Here is a 16029-nt window from a genome sequence, read left to right on the forward strand (position 1 = left end):
TTAAGGGAATGTGTTGGCTAGTTTCAATGTTGAAAACTAAACCTTAAGCAAGTAATCCTAAAACATGTGGGAGTCATCAAGGGATGTTATCCTTAGCTCTCTAAAGGTTAACTATCACTTTCATAGTGTAACTTAATAAGTCTGCCATATTCTATAAAAGCCCCTGCAGGCCAGCTAAAAAAAATGGACTATACCACCTACTCTCTAAAAGGGATTATTCACAGATTATTTCCAATACTCCCTGTTTAATCTAAAGGTTAACTACCACTTCCATGATGTAATTTAATAGGTCTGCCATATTCTATAAAAGCCCCTGAAGGCCAGCTAAAAAATGGACTATATTACCTACTATCTAAAAGGGATTATTCTCAAATTATTTTCCCTACTCTGTCTAATCTTTAGGAATTATTCCCTGATGAGGATTAAGGAAACTACAGTTTTAACAATTTCAGGGATCATTTAATAAAGTTTAGTTTCAACACAGGCTAAATTCCACATAGTAGTTTGAAAAACATTCTCTTAAGGTTCTTTTTTTCCTGTTCAAACGTTGCATTTTGAAGATCTGATTGCAAATTTCTAGCATTAGTATTAAATATTAAAGCGTTTAATCCAGGTTGAAGATGGCAACCTTTGGGAGAGAAACATAACTAATCCGATCTAAGAAAGCCGATAGGATGCCTATCTTAAAGTTGGTCAAAATAAATGATCCGTTTCAACAAATAAAATCATTTTTTAAATATTTTTTACGCTTTAATGAGGTTGATGGGGAGTAGCTTCCTACTACTGTTCCCTGCCAGAGGAAAGAAAGAGGCTGTAGGATCAATCCTCAGCAGCAGACCCGCTGAAAACGCTGAGGGGAGAAAAAATGTCGAACGAAGAATCAATTCCGTCGAATTGGAGAAAGACTATAAGGTAAAAATATATATTTATATGTAAAAAAAACAGATTTATGTCTCGTGAAGCTAAGACGCGCGCGGTTAATTGCGGTGATGTGTTAACTGACAGCTGGAACTGCGGGGAGAAGGCACTTCAACCTTATTCTCCTCTCCTCTAATCAGCTTTTATTTGATAAAAGCAGACAGTTTGGTCATTATTTAACAATTGACATTTAACGGACTGAGAGTTTTATCCCCGTTTCATCACATGACAGGGATACGAAAAACTGTTACATACTCCAACCTCTAATTGTCCTTAAAAGATGTTTGGTATGGAGATCGAATCAGGAAGGGATGGCGTTATTTTAATAAAGACAGGTTTACAGCGTTAGATGAGCCCAAAATAAAACTAATGGTTTAATTAGAAGTAAAACAGTGCGTCATGTTAATTCCAATTTGTCTTTTATATTTTGTTTAAGAATTTTAATGTAAGGATATTTGACAGCCTGAAAGTATACCTTTGTTTTTTTTCACCTTCTATTTTATTATTCTAAATTCTTATAATTTATATAAAAAAAATATCTAAGCGAATGTGAAAAATGACTAGTTTGCTGGTTTGTTTACAAATGTAACACCTCTATGAAGTGACTCATGTGGCGTTCAATTGACCTGGGAAAAAACACTTCCTATCTGATCTTATCTGAACACTGCTGACTGTAAACCATGTAGTATTACAAAACTGGCGTTGTGTTAGAAAATATGATCTTTGCTATCAATAGGTGTTGTGTTTTATAATGTTGGAGGATTGATCTTTACCATTTAATGGTAGCAATGAATACATAAAAACTAGAGCTACAAAGATCAGATATTTAATGGCCTGTGCTACACATTTTGCCCATTTATTCATTAGAAAAAAACACATTATATGCATTTTTTCTGACAGAGATACAAGTTTTAAATAATAAAACAGAGAAGCTGAGATTATCCCCTTTTATGCTGTTAAACTTCTGATTTTCATCAAATGCTGGTGAAGATTCCCTGTCATCCAGGTCATAGTCATTCCAAAAAAGTAAAAATCCACTGGACTTTTTTTTCTTCCAAAGTTTGAAGACGTTTCGCTTCCCATCCTGAAAGCTTCCTCAATTCAAAACGTCTGGATTAGCTTTGAGATCCAAGGTTTAAAGTCTTTTTGTGGCTTAGAAAACATGCAAATTGACCCGGAAAAACAGCTCCACTCCTCAGTAATGTGGAGCAGTTGAGGTCGTTGTTGGCCTGCAATACCCGATTCTGGCCCAAACGGTGTGTTTAGAAACTGTATACTTCAGTTAACAGGTATTCATTTCTTAATTAAGTTTACTTAATTTCAATAATCAATGAATCCTGCTAAACCAAATTAATTGTAAAGCCCAGTGGGTAATGACTGATTAATCTACAGTTTTATAGCCACTAATGGGATATCTTTTGACATGTGAAGCCTTGATAACTTTATATACATGCGTGCATGTATATTTTCTCATGTTGTTGGATGACGTAACAGGGTTGACCCTGGTCTTCCTGTGTTCCTGTTTTTTTTTTTTTTTCCCTTTGGCCTTAAATGCAGCACAAAAAGCCCTTTCAACAGTTGCACTCTGTGCAGCCAATCACATGCCTAGAAGGAAACCAAAGCCCCATCCCACTCTGCCCACCTGCTGTTAGGGTTGGCCAAACTGGAACTCCAGTTCCTGGAGTCAGAAAACACGTTGCTTTTCACTGAGAGGAGGAGAAAGCTGTTTATCCTTTGATATTCTGGAGAATTTTCTGACACCATGCCAACACCGAGGTGAGATCTAAAGCATATACTTTACAGAGTCCACTGGAGCTGTTAAAACTGATGTTTTATGAGGGAATCCTCTCACTATGTCAGTGTTTGGCTTAGATTGGTTGGATAACAGTTTGTTTTTACACATGTCAACCTAAACCTCTTCAGAAAGAATAAATATCCCTGTTTGTGTTTCTGTCAGGTTGTTCTTTATCTGTTGTGAAGAAGAGACTTTGCCCATTGTATCTTATTGCTGTCAATGTATAGATAAAATAGCTGTACAGACAACTGTTAATCTACACATCTATGAATACATATGCATGTTTCTATTCTGCAAAGTTCTCACATGTGACACAATCTCTACAGGGGTGTGTCCCAAACTGAAATGTCTGTTATTTAAGACAACAAATCCCTACCAGATGATTTCCTGTTTCACAGCAAAGCACAGATTGCTTGTTTCCTCCTCTCTGGCTAAAGCCGCTATGTGGGAGATTTCAGAAGACAATATGTTTTTGTTCCCACTTCACAGTGAAAACATGCTTTTTGGAATGGGAAATCCCTTGTTGGACATCTCAGCTGTCGTAGACAAAGATTTCCTTGACAAGTAAGTGTCAATAGCTTATTGTTTCGTTTTTTTTCTTGTGTTATTATCTTAAATCAGTGAAACACAATATGTTTATGACCACTGTTTTTCTTTTTTTTTCTTTTTTTCTGAAAGGTTTGGGCTGAAGCCAAATGACCAGATCCTTGCTGAAGACAAACACAAAGCCTTGTAAGTCATACAGACTCCTTGAACCACATGTTCATGTTCATCTGTAGCGGAAGGCATTGTGCTAAAATGATGGGAAACCAAATAGGGATTAAGCTCGTCATTCATACCTAACTAACATCATCTCACTCTAAATAGTCAAGGCATAAATTCAGCAGGGGTGCAGCTTAGCTTTAAAACCCCACACTCTAAGTTGGTGAAGATTATTACTCATCCAGGTCATAGTCGTTCCAAAAAAAAAGTTAAAACAAACCACTGGACTTTGTTTCAAAGTTTGAAGACATTTAGCTTCCAATAAGCTTCCTATTCCTGACATTTTGAATTGAAAAAGCTTCCTGGATGGTTTGCAAAACGTCTTTAAAATTGGAAACAAGTCCAGTGGTTTATTTTAACCCAAAAGCCTAATTTTTCTAGGACTGACACTTTAAAATAAATTGTAGATATAAAGAATGTAGTTTATATGAATGTTTTGTTTCATGCTTCACTTGTGGAAAAGTCTACCCGTATTTCCCTAAGTGCAGATTGCCACACCTTTTTAATACGAAAGCTAAACAAAAGCTGCATGAACAAACTCAGTGCTTTAAATGTTTTTTTTGTTTTGTTTTGTTTTGGCTGACCTTACACCAACCTTGTTCTGCTATTTGATTAAGTACACATGGTGTGTTCATTTGCAAAGCAAAGTATCCCATCTGCTGGTGTTTTAGTTTATTCCTCATTGTAGGGGAATTCAGATGATTTTGAGCTTATTCCATACAAAACAGGCTTGTTTTATGCTTAAGCAAACAGAATTATAACGTTTCCAATACTGTGTATTGTTAGAATGCTCTGAAACTAGAGAACTTTGAAGTCACAGGCCAGAGCAAAAAACAACTTTAACTAGACAAAGTTATGTTTAACTTGCTAAAGTTGGATCGTAATATCAATATATTCTTTAAAGTTATCTTTAAGAAGATGAGTAAAACTCTCCAAATGGATTTTGAGTACTAAAAATGTAGACATTTGTCTCATTAATTGTGTCCATAATGAGTGATATAAGACTCATACTGTATGTGTGGGACTATTTGAGTCTGTGGCAATAATTTTTATATATATATATATATATATATATATATATATATATATATATATAAATTAAGAAATCAAATTATTTGCAATCATCAGTTAAGTTAAATACTGTGATGATACAGGAAATACGTATTGGAAAAAAAATTACGTTTAATACTTTTAGTAATGGCAACATTAGGACATCTCCTTTATGGAGAAGTGAAATAAAATCTTTGCTCAGGTGGGATTCTGGCAGATTATAGCATCTTTACTTTCTTGATATGAAACTGTCTGAAAGTAAGGTCTTTGTTTCAGTGGATCCTTTATCCAAAATGTGTTGGTAATTTTACTCATTCATTTCTTTTCCCGTTATATGATTTCTTCCAGTAAAACATACTCATTGCAAAAATGTTCTGCAAATGCGTAAAAATGTCTTAAGTGTGTTTACCCTTAATTTGGGTAGGAAAATCAGATGATCAGCTAACGGAATGAGCATTTTTACCGTAAAATAAGACATTTTTTTTAATGTAAGTTGTCCTGTTCCACTTGCAGAGTGTCTCACTTACCTGCTCAAGACAAGAAAAAAATGCACCTATTTTAAGAAAAATTGACTTAGATTAGCGCTGAAAAAAGTCCTTCACTGTTGGCATGTTTTGTTTGAGCTGTTTTTGTACATGTGTGATCAACCTTAAAATATGGAGTTAAATTCTTTCCTCGTATCATCCAAACACTTTGCGTTGTGATGCTTTAGATGTTCTGCAGCAGGCTTGAAACATGTTTTGACCTGCTCAACCATTTATTTTTTTTTCTTTCTTTCTTTTTCGGCCATGCTGGAAAATGATTCATCCAGGTTGAATCCTTTATTGATTTCATGGAAAAATGTACCTGCTAACTCCAGGTCATTCTGACCCTATGTGTTCATCTATTAAACATCTTTCATTTATTTTCCTTTTACTTTCTGGGTTAAGGTCCCATGGTTTCTATAATTTTCAGGTGATTAGTAGACATACACATTTTTGTATGTCGTTTCCATCTCTTGGCAAAACTTACTCATGCATTTATCAACTTTCCAGCTTTGGCAGCTTTCTTTTCCGCTCTTGGAGTTTTTCACACTTCTGCTTGGGAAACACTGACTTGCTTGGCTCCATTACTTATGATATCCTGTTTTTGTAAAGTCAGAACACTCTGAAGATTGCAATAAAAATAGAGCAGAGTGTAAAACACCAAAATAAAATATTATAAGCCAAGAGGGCAGTGTAATTCAATTAGAAAGCCTTTGTAGGCAAATATAGTGAGCTACTGGCACATTGCATAGATTGTAACTAGGGCCCCTAGTTTTCTCATTCTGTTTAAGTTGCTGAAGGGGTTTTCTTTTGTAAACTTTCTCTGCAAACCAATTAGAATAAAATCCAAGGAAAAGAAAAAAGTGGCATGTGAAAGGTCCTAATTTACTGTTATTTAAATAAATTTAACAAATTACTATATCCATGTTTGATTTATCTCATTTTCTAATTAAAAAACACATTCAACAATACTTTATGACGCCAAAAGGCAAATAAACGTCCATAGCAACGTTTAATCTCATTAGACGTTTTACTCCACTAGTCAAATAAAGCTGCTAGTATAACATGTGCCTCCACCACACTTACTAGAGTGCAACAGATGATGTTTATTTTTTCACTGAACGGGTGTCAAGTGTCGCATGCATGTACCTCCCCAGCCCACAGCTGTCAGTTTGTACCTGTTTAATGGGAGAACCCCGTTTTTAACTGCTGCATTAGATGATTTTAGGACGTCTGCTCTCAAACAAGCATTATGTCTGCATTTAAAGTGGGGGAAAAAAGGGATGTTGTTTTACTTTCCAAACCAAAGCTCCACATGTTGGCATTCTTCACACATTAGTCACACTATTTTTGGCATTGCCAAAAGCACAAGAGTTACAACACCATTCATCGTTATAGACAGTCCTGGTAGAGGTTTAAAGAAAATAAAATCAAAGAAAGAAAAATCACTGATTAAAACTACAAAACTACAAGAATCAATTGAAACTCAAGTGTTTATTTTTATTTGCAAGCTCATCACATCATCTTGGATCTTTTAATTTGTGTACATGAATATCCTAGTGTTGTTAGTGCATTATTTTTCCATTAAAATGGGAAGTATAAAGAAGCAGGACTTTAGGGCAGATGTGTTTATCCTTCACAACTCAGGAAATGGCAGAAAGATATTATCTAGATTAACTAGTCTGAAATGTGTCAAACAAGGCTGGACACAGAAACTAAAAACTTTAAAGGTTCCTTAGTAGAAAGGTGAAATGAGGGAGCATTTCAATGCCACTAAGTCCCCATTAAATACTCCATGACACAATTACCGGTAAATGGTTAGTAGACATGCCAGGAAGCAGTCCTCTTTCTTCCGCCTCAAAAGTTAAAGACTAAGCTCTGCTGTGAAAAACTGAGTGCTTTAAAAAGATCAGAGTCGTGGTTAGATATTGAAGTCTGGTTGACCCATGAGGTGTAAGACTGTTTGGGTCGCCACATTCTGGGTTGGCTTGGTTGGTCCCCTCTTTGTTGTTTTTGTGCTAAGAATGGCGTTCAGTTCCTCCTCCTAAGAACGCTGAACCACCAACTCTTCTTGTCCGCTATCTGTATATAGACTTTTTCCCCCCTTGCTGTGACCCTGATCTATTGTATGAATAAAGCCTTAACAAGAAACCTTAATAATATACTTTTTGATATACTTTGTGAAGCCATATTGTAAGTTAGAGCTTTGAACAAACACATAACTGGCAGTGAGGGATTTTCCTGGTAATCTGCTTTTGGTTGTTACTCACAATTTACTGATGTTTGTTTTTAGAGTTTACTCCTTTAGTAGAATTTTTAGATTGCATATTCATACACCCCTAAAGAAACTAGATATCTCTTGGTGTATTCCTACAGGAAGGTAAACTTTACCCTCAGTCTCCAGTCCTTTTAATTTTTTTGCTTTAGGAAATAATTCCCACGGCATATCCAAAGGAGAAAGTGTATTCATGGTGACCTGGAGTGTTGTCTGATGAATTTAACCATAAAAGTTAGATTTTTACGGTTAAATAGCCACCTCCAGCTGTTTGCTTTTGTCCTTTCCTAACCTTGCACTGCAAGCTGGATCGTCCCAATTCTGCTTTATTTTCTTTGTTTTGATCTATCAAATAACTAAATACATTGGGGGTTGTGGTTATAATGTGACAAAATGTGACCCAAAAAAAAGCTACATAAAGGGCGCTGTATACTGTACATGGACAAATCAGTACATCAGAGCTACAAAGGGCTACCTTGTCCAGACTCGTTACTCCACAAAAGCACACACGTGACCTTGGCTAGCATCATCATCACAAAGCAGCAGCATCATCAGCAGTGTCGTTCTCCTTCTGCACAAAGGCTGCGCTGTTATCTTTTGCCCCACAGACGCTGTTCTCTGTGTATTTTCCACAAGGTCAGGGCAAGATTAACATGCAGCTTTGCTGGTAAATTCCCATCACATTACATTTCAGTGCATATCCTCCCCAGCTTTACCCCGCTCTATCATCTCCATCAGGTTACATCACCACAAACATGCAGTTTTTATCGCCTGTTTTTTTTTTAGATTATGCAATTAGAAACCCAGTGTTTGTTCATTGGCTGCCTGTTAAATAAAATAAAAACAAAGCGCTGTATGTAATTCAGAAAGAGGAACTACAAATATTATCCTGACGAATCGGTCTTAATAGGCTAACAACTTTACACGACTAACACTATTGTTGCACGTCGGATTCTGGTGTAACTCGAATTAACCTCCCCCCATCACCCTGGTGGGAGAAAGATCATTGGATGCAGTGCACTGTGGCCGCTCCCGAATTCAATTATCTAGTCGCAGCAGAGCCCATATAATCCTGTTGTGGCTGAGAAATTGCCTGCTATACAGTAGAAAGCATCTACGTCCCTGTTAGTACTGGCTGGGGAGTTGATGCTTTTTATTTCTCTTCCTCTTCTTGTGTTTGTGCTCACAGTAAGCCCCAGCAGCTGTGTAGGCTTTTGTGTTTTGATAGCTGATTAATCGTCTGTAGAAAGTGCTGATTTGCTGCCTTTACTTTCTTCTCAGGGATTGCAAAGATTTTACTTTTCTATTGATCAGATTGTAAACAAATTCATAGATGAATAAACAAAATAGTTATTTGCATCTTATATATTGTAGTAGTATTTCTCTATTATGTTGATTTGACTATCGCTGGAAAAAAAGGTAAATCCTGTGAAGGATTCCTTTACATTTGAGCGCAGCGTTCATATTAACTTCCCTTCTTTACAAAATATCTTAATTATTAGCTACAGATGCAAAGTAATAGATAGGACTATGAATAAAAAGTTGATTTGTTAAATTATTTTGACTCAGTAAGTGACATTTTGGATGAGGCATTAAAGGATGCTCTACTATAAATCAATTCAAAAGCTTTATATGAAGGATAAATCATTTGTAAACACTTTAGAGTGAAACATGAGGAGAATAGTATATTCTCTCCAACTAATCTTGTTAATTCAAGTATATGTCCTTCAAATAAGAAAAAAAAAAGCAGATAGTCATACGTTGCATGCATACACAATAAAAATGCCAGTGTTAAAATCTCAGGTGTAGTGTTAAATAAAGAGTGTGAGTGTTGTTTTAACATCACACAGCTTTAAAATAACACTGCCAGTGTCACTTCTGTCCTATATATAGGCCTACATTTTTATTTATTCTTTGCACTGCACATATTTATCTATCCACCTTTATTTTATCTTTTTAAAATATTTTATGTGTTTCTTGTGTTTTTATGTATCAAGTGTGAACGTGTGTGTGAAAGGTGTACTACTACTGCACAAAAGTTGCCCATACTAGGACAAATAAAAGCTACTTAACTGAAATGAATGTCCATAAAAATCTTTTTTGTAATTATTGGAAAAAGGGGCAGAGTTTTACAAAGATTTTTCCTCTTTCTCCTCCCTTTTCACTCGTCTATTGTACCGGAATGTGATTGTGAATGTATGGCGAAATTGTTAAATCGATTGAATAAACTGATTGATTTAATTATATCACATTAGAGATGAATGCATTTCTGTTATGCTTGCAGGTTTTAGCTAATGTAAACCCAAAAGTCAGGTAAAGACATACTGATGAAGAAAGCTTAGTGGAAGGAGAAACACGTGCAAAGAAAAGTGCACAGTCAAAATAACCTGGACTTTCCTAACACTGCAGACCAACAGACTGATTTCCTCCCTGCAATGCTACATTAATACAATTATTCATGCAAGCACTAACTAAGGTTTGAATGCAGGAACTGTAACCATGCATAACCGGTTCTGTACCAATAATTAGTTTGTTAGTCTTATGGAGGATTCAGATATTCAGGAAAACTGAATGTGGTTTCTCTTTAGCTGTAGACATGATCATGACATTTAACAGAAGTAAGAAGTAATACATGAAAATGGTTCTTTTTACTTTTTAAACTGATCTACTAAACTAAATATTTTAATACCATTTAATTCTGATGCACCTCTAACTGATGTGTTATGCTACTCCCCATGGTTTCCTTTATGGCCTTTTTTATTTATCTTAGTCATTGCATTGTCTACACACTTTTTTTTCTTTCTTTATTGCAAGGTAATGTCCCCACATCGGCCCTTTCAGCAGGCAATGGTTTTTCATAGTAAGTTTTAAACTTGAGGTCGGAAACCAGCTAAACCAAACCACTTGGCTTGACTTCCTCTTCTTGTGAGAACCCCGCTCTTCAGAGGTTGATCTTATTAGATGCTGTAATTAGTTTGCGTTTAGCAGTCAGTGCTGCCATCGTGTGGGTTGAGGCTTTGGAAGGTAAAGCTCAGCAGTACAAATAGTCCATTTACTGACTGGTTGGTATTTTTAATACTCTTAAAGCTACTTAATTGTATTCTAAATATTTATTCTTTAACATCTGCTTAGTTTTTAAAGTGTACGCATGTATTATAGTTCCAATCCACGTTTAGATCAGTTGCCTCTTGTATAATAGGACAGTTTATAAAATGTGTTTAGCTAGTTAGGGAGCATTAGGGAGCGAAGGGCATCATGGCGTCCAAGGAACACATAGGTTGATGATATATAGTTATGTAGAAGCTTAAATTATGGGGAGATTATAAAGTAATATCCAAGCTTTGAGAAAATCACAGAATTATGTTCAGCTTAGCTTCCAAAAATGAAGAAATATGGTACATTTAATACCTGCAGTGTGTCATTATTGCTGACCTGCTGATCTGCAAGAAGCTCAGAAGCTGCAAAACTCCACAGAGGAAAGCTGTTGTCAAAGGAAAGTTATCAATCTAATTTAAAGTAGGTTTACAAAAGAGAGAAGTTTACTTTTGGGTCATATTTTTAGAATATATCAAAGTCATATAACTTAGTTCCACGACCTCTTAACATCCCATTTTTCATCAGATGGGTTTGTCTGATCAGTGTGTTCAGGTCTTTGGGCCTTAATCAGCACATGAGGTTTTGTTGACAGGAAACACATATCAATATTTTAAACATTTGTTCATTAGTTTTTACTTAAATATAATACGTTTCATTAGATTAGAACATGAATGGATTTGTGGGCACCTGTGCTTGTGTCTGTGTTCATACCTTTTTACAAAAGTCTGTCTATACACTGAGGAGAATACAATAAATAATTGAACTATTTAAAAATATACATATTTCAATAAAAATGCCAGTGATGCACTTATATGTTAAATTTTACTTTCAATAGACCTTAGTAGACTGTAGAGTGTTCGTAGCAGTTTTAAAGTTACATTTATTATAGTTTAATTTTACACAGTGCTTTGAAAGGCCAGTTTTCTCAAAGCTCAGTAATGCATGTTCTGAAAATTGATTGTTTTATTACAAAATAGTAATACAATATATGATAAGAATCAGTTTAACAATGAAATATGTATTATTCGTAACACGTTGCAGCCGTCCCTAGGGCTTTGATAAGGTGTAACATATGACTCTTTGCTTTCAGATGAAAATTGCAAAGAATACATTCTCATTTAAAATAAATAAAATTTAAATGGTTTTGACTGTTAACAGATGGATTTTATTGTATGAAATGTAGGTATATCTAATCCAAACCATATCTGAGGAACAGTCGGATGGAAAAAGTATTGCAATTGTACCAGGTTTCTCCTACTAATCAGCATTTACAACAGAAAATGGCAAAAAAATAATAGAGAAAGTGCATAAGGATGATGTTTGATTTATTTAATAATGCAAGGGGGCGCCTGTCTCTGCATACCCCTTAAAAGTAGGTAGATGCTCCAAAAGACTTACAACCTTAACTGTATATCTAGTTCTTCATAGCAACAAACCTGGAGGGAGAAATGAAAACAATCGCCACACTTTCCAGATTTTTCTCAAGTACTTCTCTCATAGTAATATGCACGTCCTAAAGACAGAGAAAATTTGTAAGTGTGGTAGATATGATCTTTATGTGGAGAGGATGCAGGCAAAGGAGCAAAAGAAGAGAAGTTACCTTCAGTTTTAGAGTAAACAGCTTTAAAATGACACAAAACAAATACTGTGACCTGTCCCCTAAGATGACTTGGAGCCTCAAACCTCAAGTAGTCAGTTTATTTCCATCTGCAGCAGTGCTTTACGCACACAGGGCTTGTTATGCTGCATCATTACATCTGATCCAGCTTCAGTTTGTTTATGTTCTCTTGCTTTTCTCACTGTTACACCTTTGTCCTCATCATTTACAGCAGCAGTGATCTGTGGCTATGACTTGATAAGAAATAATTTCACCTCCGTTACTTCAAAGCGTATCTTTACACATGCTGAAGGCTGAATATGATTGCAGATGCTTTGTTTGCGGACCGATGTATGTAAACTCCATTCTGCTCTTCCTTTAACCCACTAAGCTTACAGATCTGGGCCCATCTGATTTCTATAGCTGAAAAAAGGATGATTTGGAAGTTGATTATCCAGTAGCAGCAGTCAGTGAAACCGCAATGGATCACTCAGCAGGTGTTTGTGGAATAAAATATAGCCATTGCTGTGCTGCACCAAGGATGAATATAGAGGGAAAATGCATGACTTTAGACTCTAAAAGGCATTTTCGTTTGAAAATGATCTTATTATGGCCACAAAAAGTCCTCTGTGCACATGAATGATTAGTTCAAGGGTATAATAAGATTAATTGATATAAAGTGTCTTTTCTTGAATCTTTGTACAATTCTGAAATACTAAAAACACATTTATAAAAGTTATTTTTAAAGCTTTCTCACCATTAGATTTTAAGTGCTTACATGAGAATGTGCCTTCTTTAGTAAACTCCCAGCCCTAAATCCCTCTGATGAAGAAAGTATTTTCATTTCTCCCGTCAAAACTTTAAATAAATCACTTTACAGAACCGTTGTTTTGCACTGAACAATTAGGCCATTAGAGAAGCATTTTTTTAATAAAAACACTCTGTAGAGAACAAGGTTTACTTGTGTGGTTTAAACTATAACCTTGAGCCTCATTTGGACTTTTTTATACACTCATATTTTGTCTTTATTAATATTTTAGTTATCAAGTTGAATAAATTAGTATGTTTTACTTTTAGTAATATTCTTGTTTCATGAGTTTAGTATATATAAGTAAACTATTACTCATATTGTTCAGAAAAAAGAACGTAAACAAATCAATGACTCAGTTAATTTAATAAACGCACCTTTAACAACCCTGATCTCAATCTTCAGAATCGGCACAAAAAATAGAAAATATGGAGGATTATTGTGATTATTGTGATGATCTAAAGGACCTATTAAAGGGTTTAGCTACTTTAGAAATAAGTTATGTGATTTTCACTGAACTAAGGACCAGATTTTATTTATTTTTTTGCATCTTAAGTTAAATCCAGCTAGTAGAGAAGGTCTTGTTCCTTTTTTATCACAGCCAGAAGTTTTGAGTTTGACTGTAGCTCAGGTGTGAATCCATCCACTCTCTGTTCCTAATGATGGCTAGGCTGATAAATTAAACCTCCAACCCCCCTCATGATGGGTTATTAGATTATCACCTGTAAATAAAAATGTATTTTACTATCCCGAAATACCTGTTTTTATGAAGGATAGTCGATCAGCTGAGAGGTCATATATTTCACATGAAACTGTCCCTCTTTATGTTTAACCTAAACCTCAGTTTCCAGTTGACCTGGTGCCTTTTCTTACCCTTCCACCAAAGCCCTTTAGAGGTGCACTTCTTCACACAGTGTATCCACATTATGCTTCCAGCAGGGGGCATCAGCTGCCTGCTGTTTGTAACTCTACCTAACACTCTATAAGGAGCCTCATAAGGAAAATATTCCCATTTCTTCTGTAATTCAGGGTGCAGGTAAATAAATCTTATAGGTTGGAGTTAGTATTTCTAAACAGTCAGCATTTCAAAGTATATCAGAAACCCAAGCTCTCCTGGGATTGTTAACCATGTCTTATTAGACCTAATAATTATTAGTGTGTCAGATTAGTGAGTCATTGTTATAGTGATTGTATTTACACCTCTCAGTGATGGAGGGAGAGAAATCATCTGGCTCCTGAATATTGGTGCCGCTCAAACATTTGTTTTATGACTCCCTCTGTCCGATGATAATTAATTGTTTACTTCCTCATCTCCGGATGATGGCGTGACTCTTTTCAGGGGTTGTTTGCTCACAGCAATTAAGTTCATCAGTGCTCATCCTCTCTCCTCCCCCCTATCTGTCCCCCCCATCCTTTTCTCTGTGCTAAATGCAGATTAGCAGCGTCACAATCACATCCAGAATGAGAGTAAACTCCTCATTATGCCGTGTGACCCTCTGCTGCATGAATAATTCAGCGCCGCAGCGTTAGTGGCTGGCTGTTATTAGCATTCCGGATGGTGAAGCATACAGGGGGGGGGGTTTGTATCACTGACGGGGGGCTGACTCAGGGGGATCAGCACTGGATTGAGACACACATCACACACACATCATCACACGACACAGGAGATCAGTGGAGGTGCCTCTCCACTCACACACCCCGCTGTCTGTGTACATCTCACACACCCCTGCTGCTGCTGCTGCTATCACTGCTGCAGCTCAATCTGCTTACTGCCAAGTAAACAACAACGTCCCTTTAACTGAGTAAAAACGAAACTCTCTTTAGCTTTCTTTTTTTTTTTTTGTCAGTGTGCATGTGACAGATCTCTTGACTCTATTGCATCTTTCTTTCTTTTTTTTTCCTAATGTTTTCAATAAATAACGAAGTGAATCGAGAGCGGAGCTATCCCGACATGTCAGGAGAAGAAACACACTCCACCTTGTGGGTGCGTGAAGCATGTCTGCAGAGGCAGCATGTGCCACTTCACTGGATGCACTGATGCTTGACTTTAGTGTGTAGACACATTACACCCCCCCCTAACACTACCACAACCACCGCCTCCTTTTATTTCCCACATCTCTTGCTGTATTACACAGCACTGATACAACCTCTGCTGCCCGGGAGGGAGTCGATCAGCACATCCTGCTTCCTGTGCCGCTAAGGTCAAAGGTCACTAGCCTGCATCCACCTCCCTACCTCACACCAAAGAGGAAGCAGAGATTAATAGCTCTCGGCTGCTAATTCAGATATCAAAACATGCTCCGCTGCCAGGCATGCCGTTCTTCATGTTTTATTGATAGGCGTGAATCCGATGATTTGGGGCATGCTCCGAGAATTGTAAGAAATCTGCATCTAGTCCTTTTTAAACAGTAAACAAGTAGTTTTATGGATTTTTAGGAGATTGCGATAGATCTCCACGAGCATGTTGATGTTCTGCGTTTAAAGGTTGCAGGCTGCATCATGAGGGGAGATGGCTGATGCAATAATAACTAAAGCTTTATCTTGCAGATGCTTCTGTTTGGTGGATGGCAGCTGCCAGCAGGTGGTGCCAGAAGGAAACATCACTGGTTAAAAGGCAAAGCAACAAATGTAATCTACATCTTCCTTCTCATCCATCACCTCCTCAACACCCCCCCCCCCCCTTCCTGAAAAGTGTTTTATAATTAAAAGGAGGGTGTCTCAGCCGGTACATATACAGCATGTTAAGTTCAGAAAAGCATGCTCAGGGCTATTTTTAGTCGGCTTTGATTTTCCCCCAGCTGCTGCATTAATGGCAGCAGCTTTTATACATGTATTCAGTTCTTATATCATCTGTGCTGATCATTTCTTTACACCTTGCTTGCGAGGGTGTAAGAGATTGGGAGGCCCGACTGGTGAGCTGCAACACTCCCAGTGTGTTTAAAGTTCACACAGGGCCATATGGTCCCCACAGCAGGGGGTGTTAGTGGAATTATTCACACGCGGCGCTCTGAATCGCCCAGATCCTGGTATCAGCCACCAAGATAAGGGGGAACGTCTCAAAGGCTTTGTGCTCTGGCTTCAAATCTCAATTCTCAGGAGAATGCTAGAAGCCCCCCATCCTTCCTTACATGCTCCTTCTTCCTACTCCTCTCCCTCCAGCGTGTCCCTCTTTCTCTCTTTCTTAGCCAGACACACACACACACA

At 36.9% G+C, this 16029-nt stretch overlaps 1 protein-coding gene across 4 annotated transcripts in view; it reads left to right on the forward strand.

The window, feature by feature from the left end:
• Positions 1-720: 720 nt before the first annotated feature.
• The window catches only part of LOC119774932 (adenosine kinase-like), a 230162-nt gene continuing 214853 nt past the window's right edge, over positions 721-16029 (forward strand). Inside the window, exons 1-4 of one of the 4 annotated variants that reach the window (XM_038272709.1) lie at positions 762-912; positions 2476-2694; positions 3203-3277; positions 3392-3445. In XM_038272709.1, coding sequence (XP_038128637.1) covers positions 2681-2694; positions 3203-3277; positions 3392-3445 — 143 coding nt within the window. In that variant the 5' untranslated portion in view covers positions 762-912; positions 2476-2680. Of the gene's footprint in view, positions 913-2475; positions 2695-3202; positions 3278-3391; positions 3446-16029 lie in introns of all 4 variants that reach the window. The other 3 variants (XM_038272711.1, XM_038272710.1, XM_038272708.1) reach the window with 3 other exon arrangements.

Source organism: Cyprinodon tularosa, unplaced genomic scaffold (genome assembly GCF_016077235.1).
Source record: "Cyprinodon tularosa strain WSP-4 unplaced genomic scaffold, ASM1607723v1 ctg84, whole genome shotgun sequence".
Taxonomy (NCBI): Eukaryota; Metazoa; Chordata; class Actinopteri; order Cyprinodontiformes; family Cyprinodontidae; genus Cyprinodon; species Cyprinodon tularosa.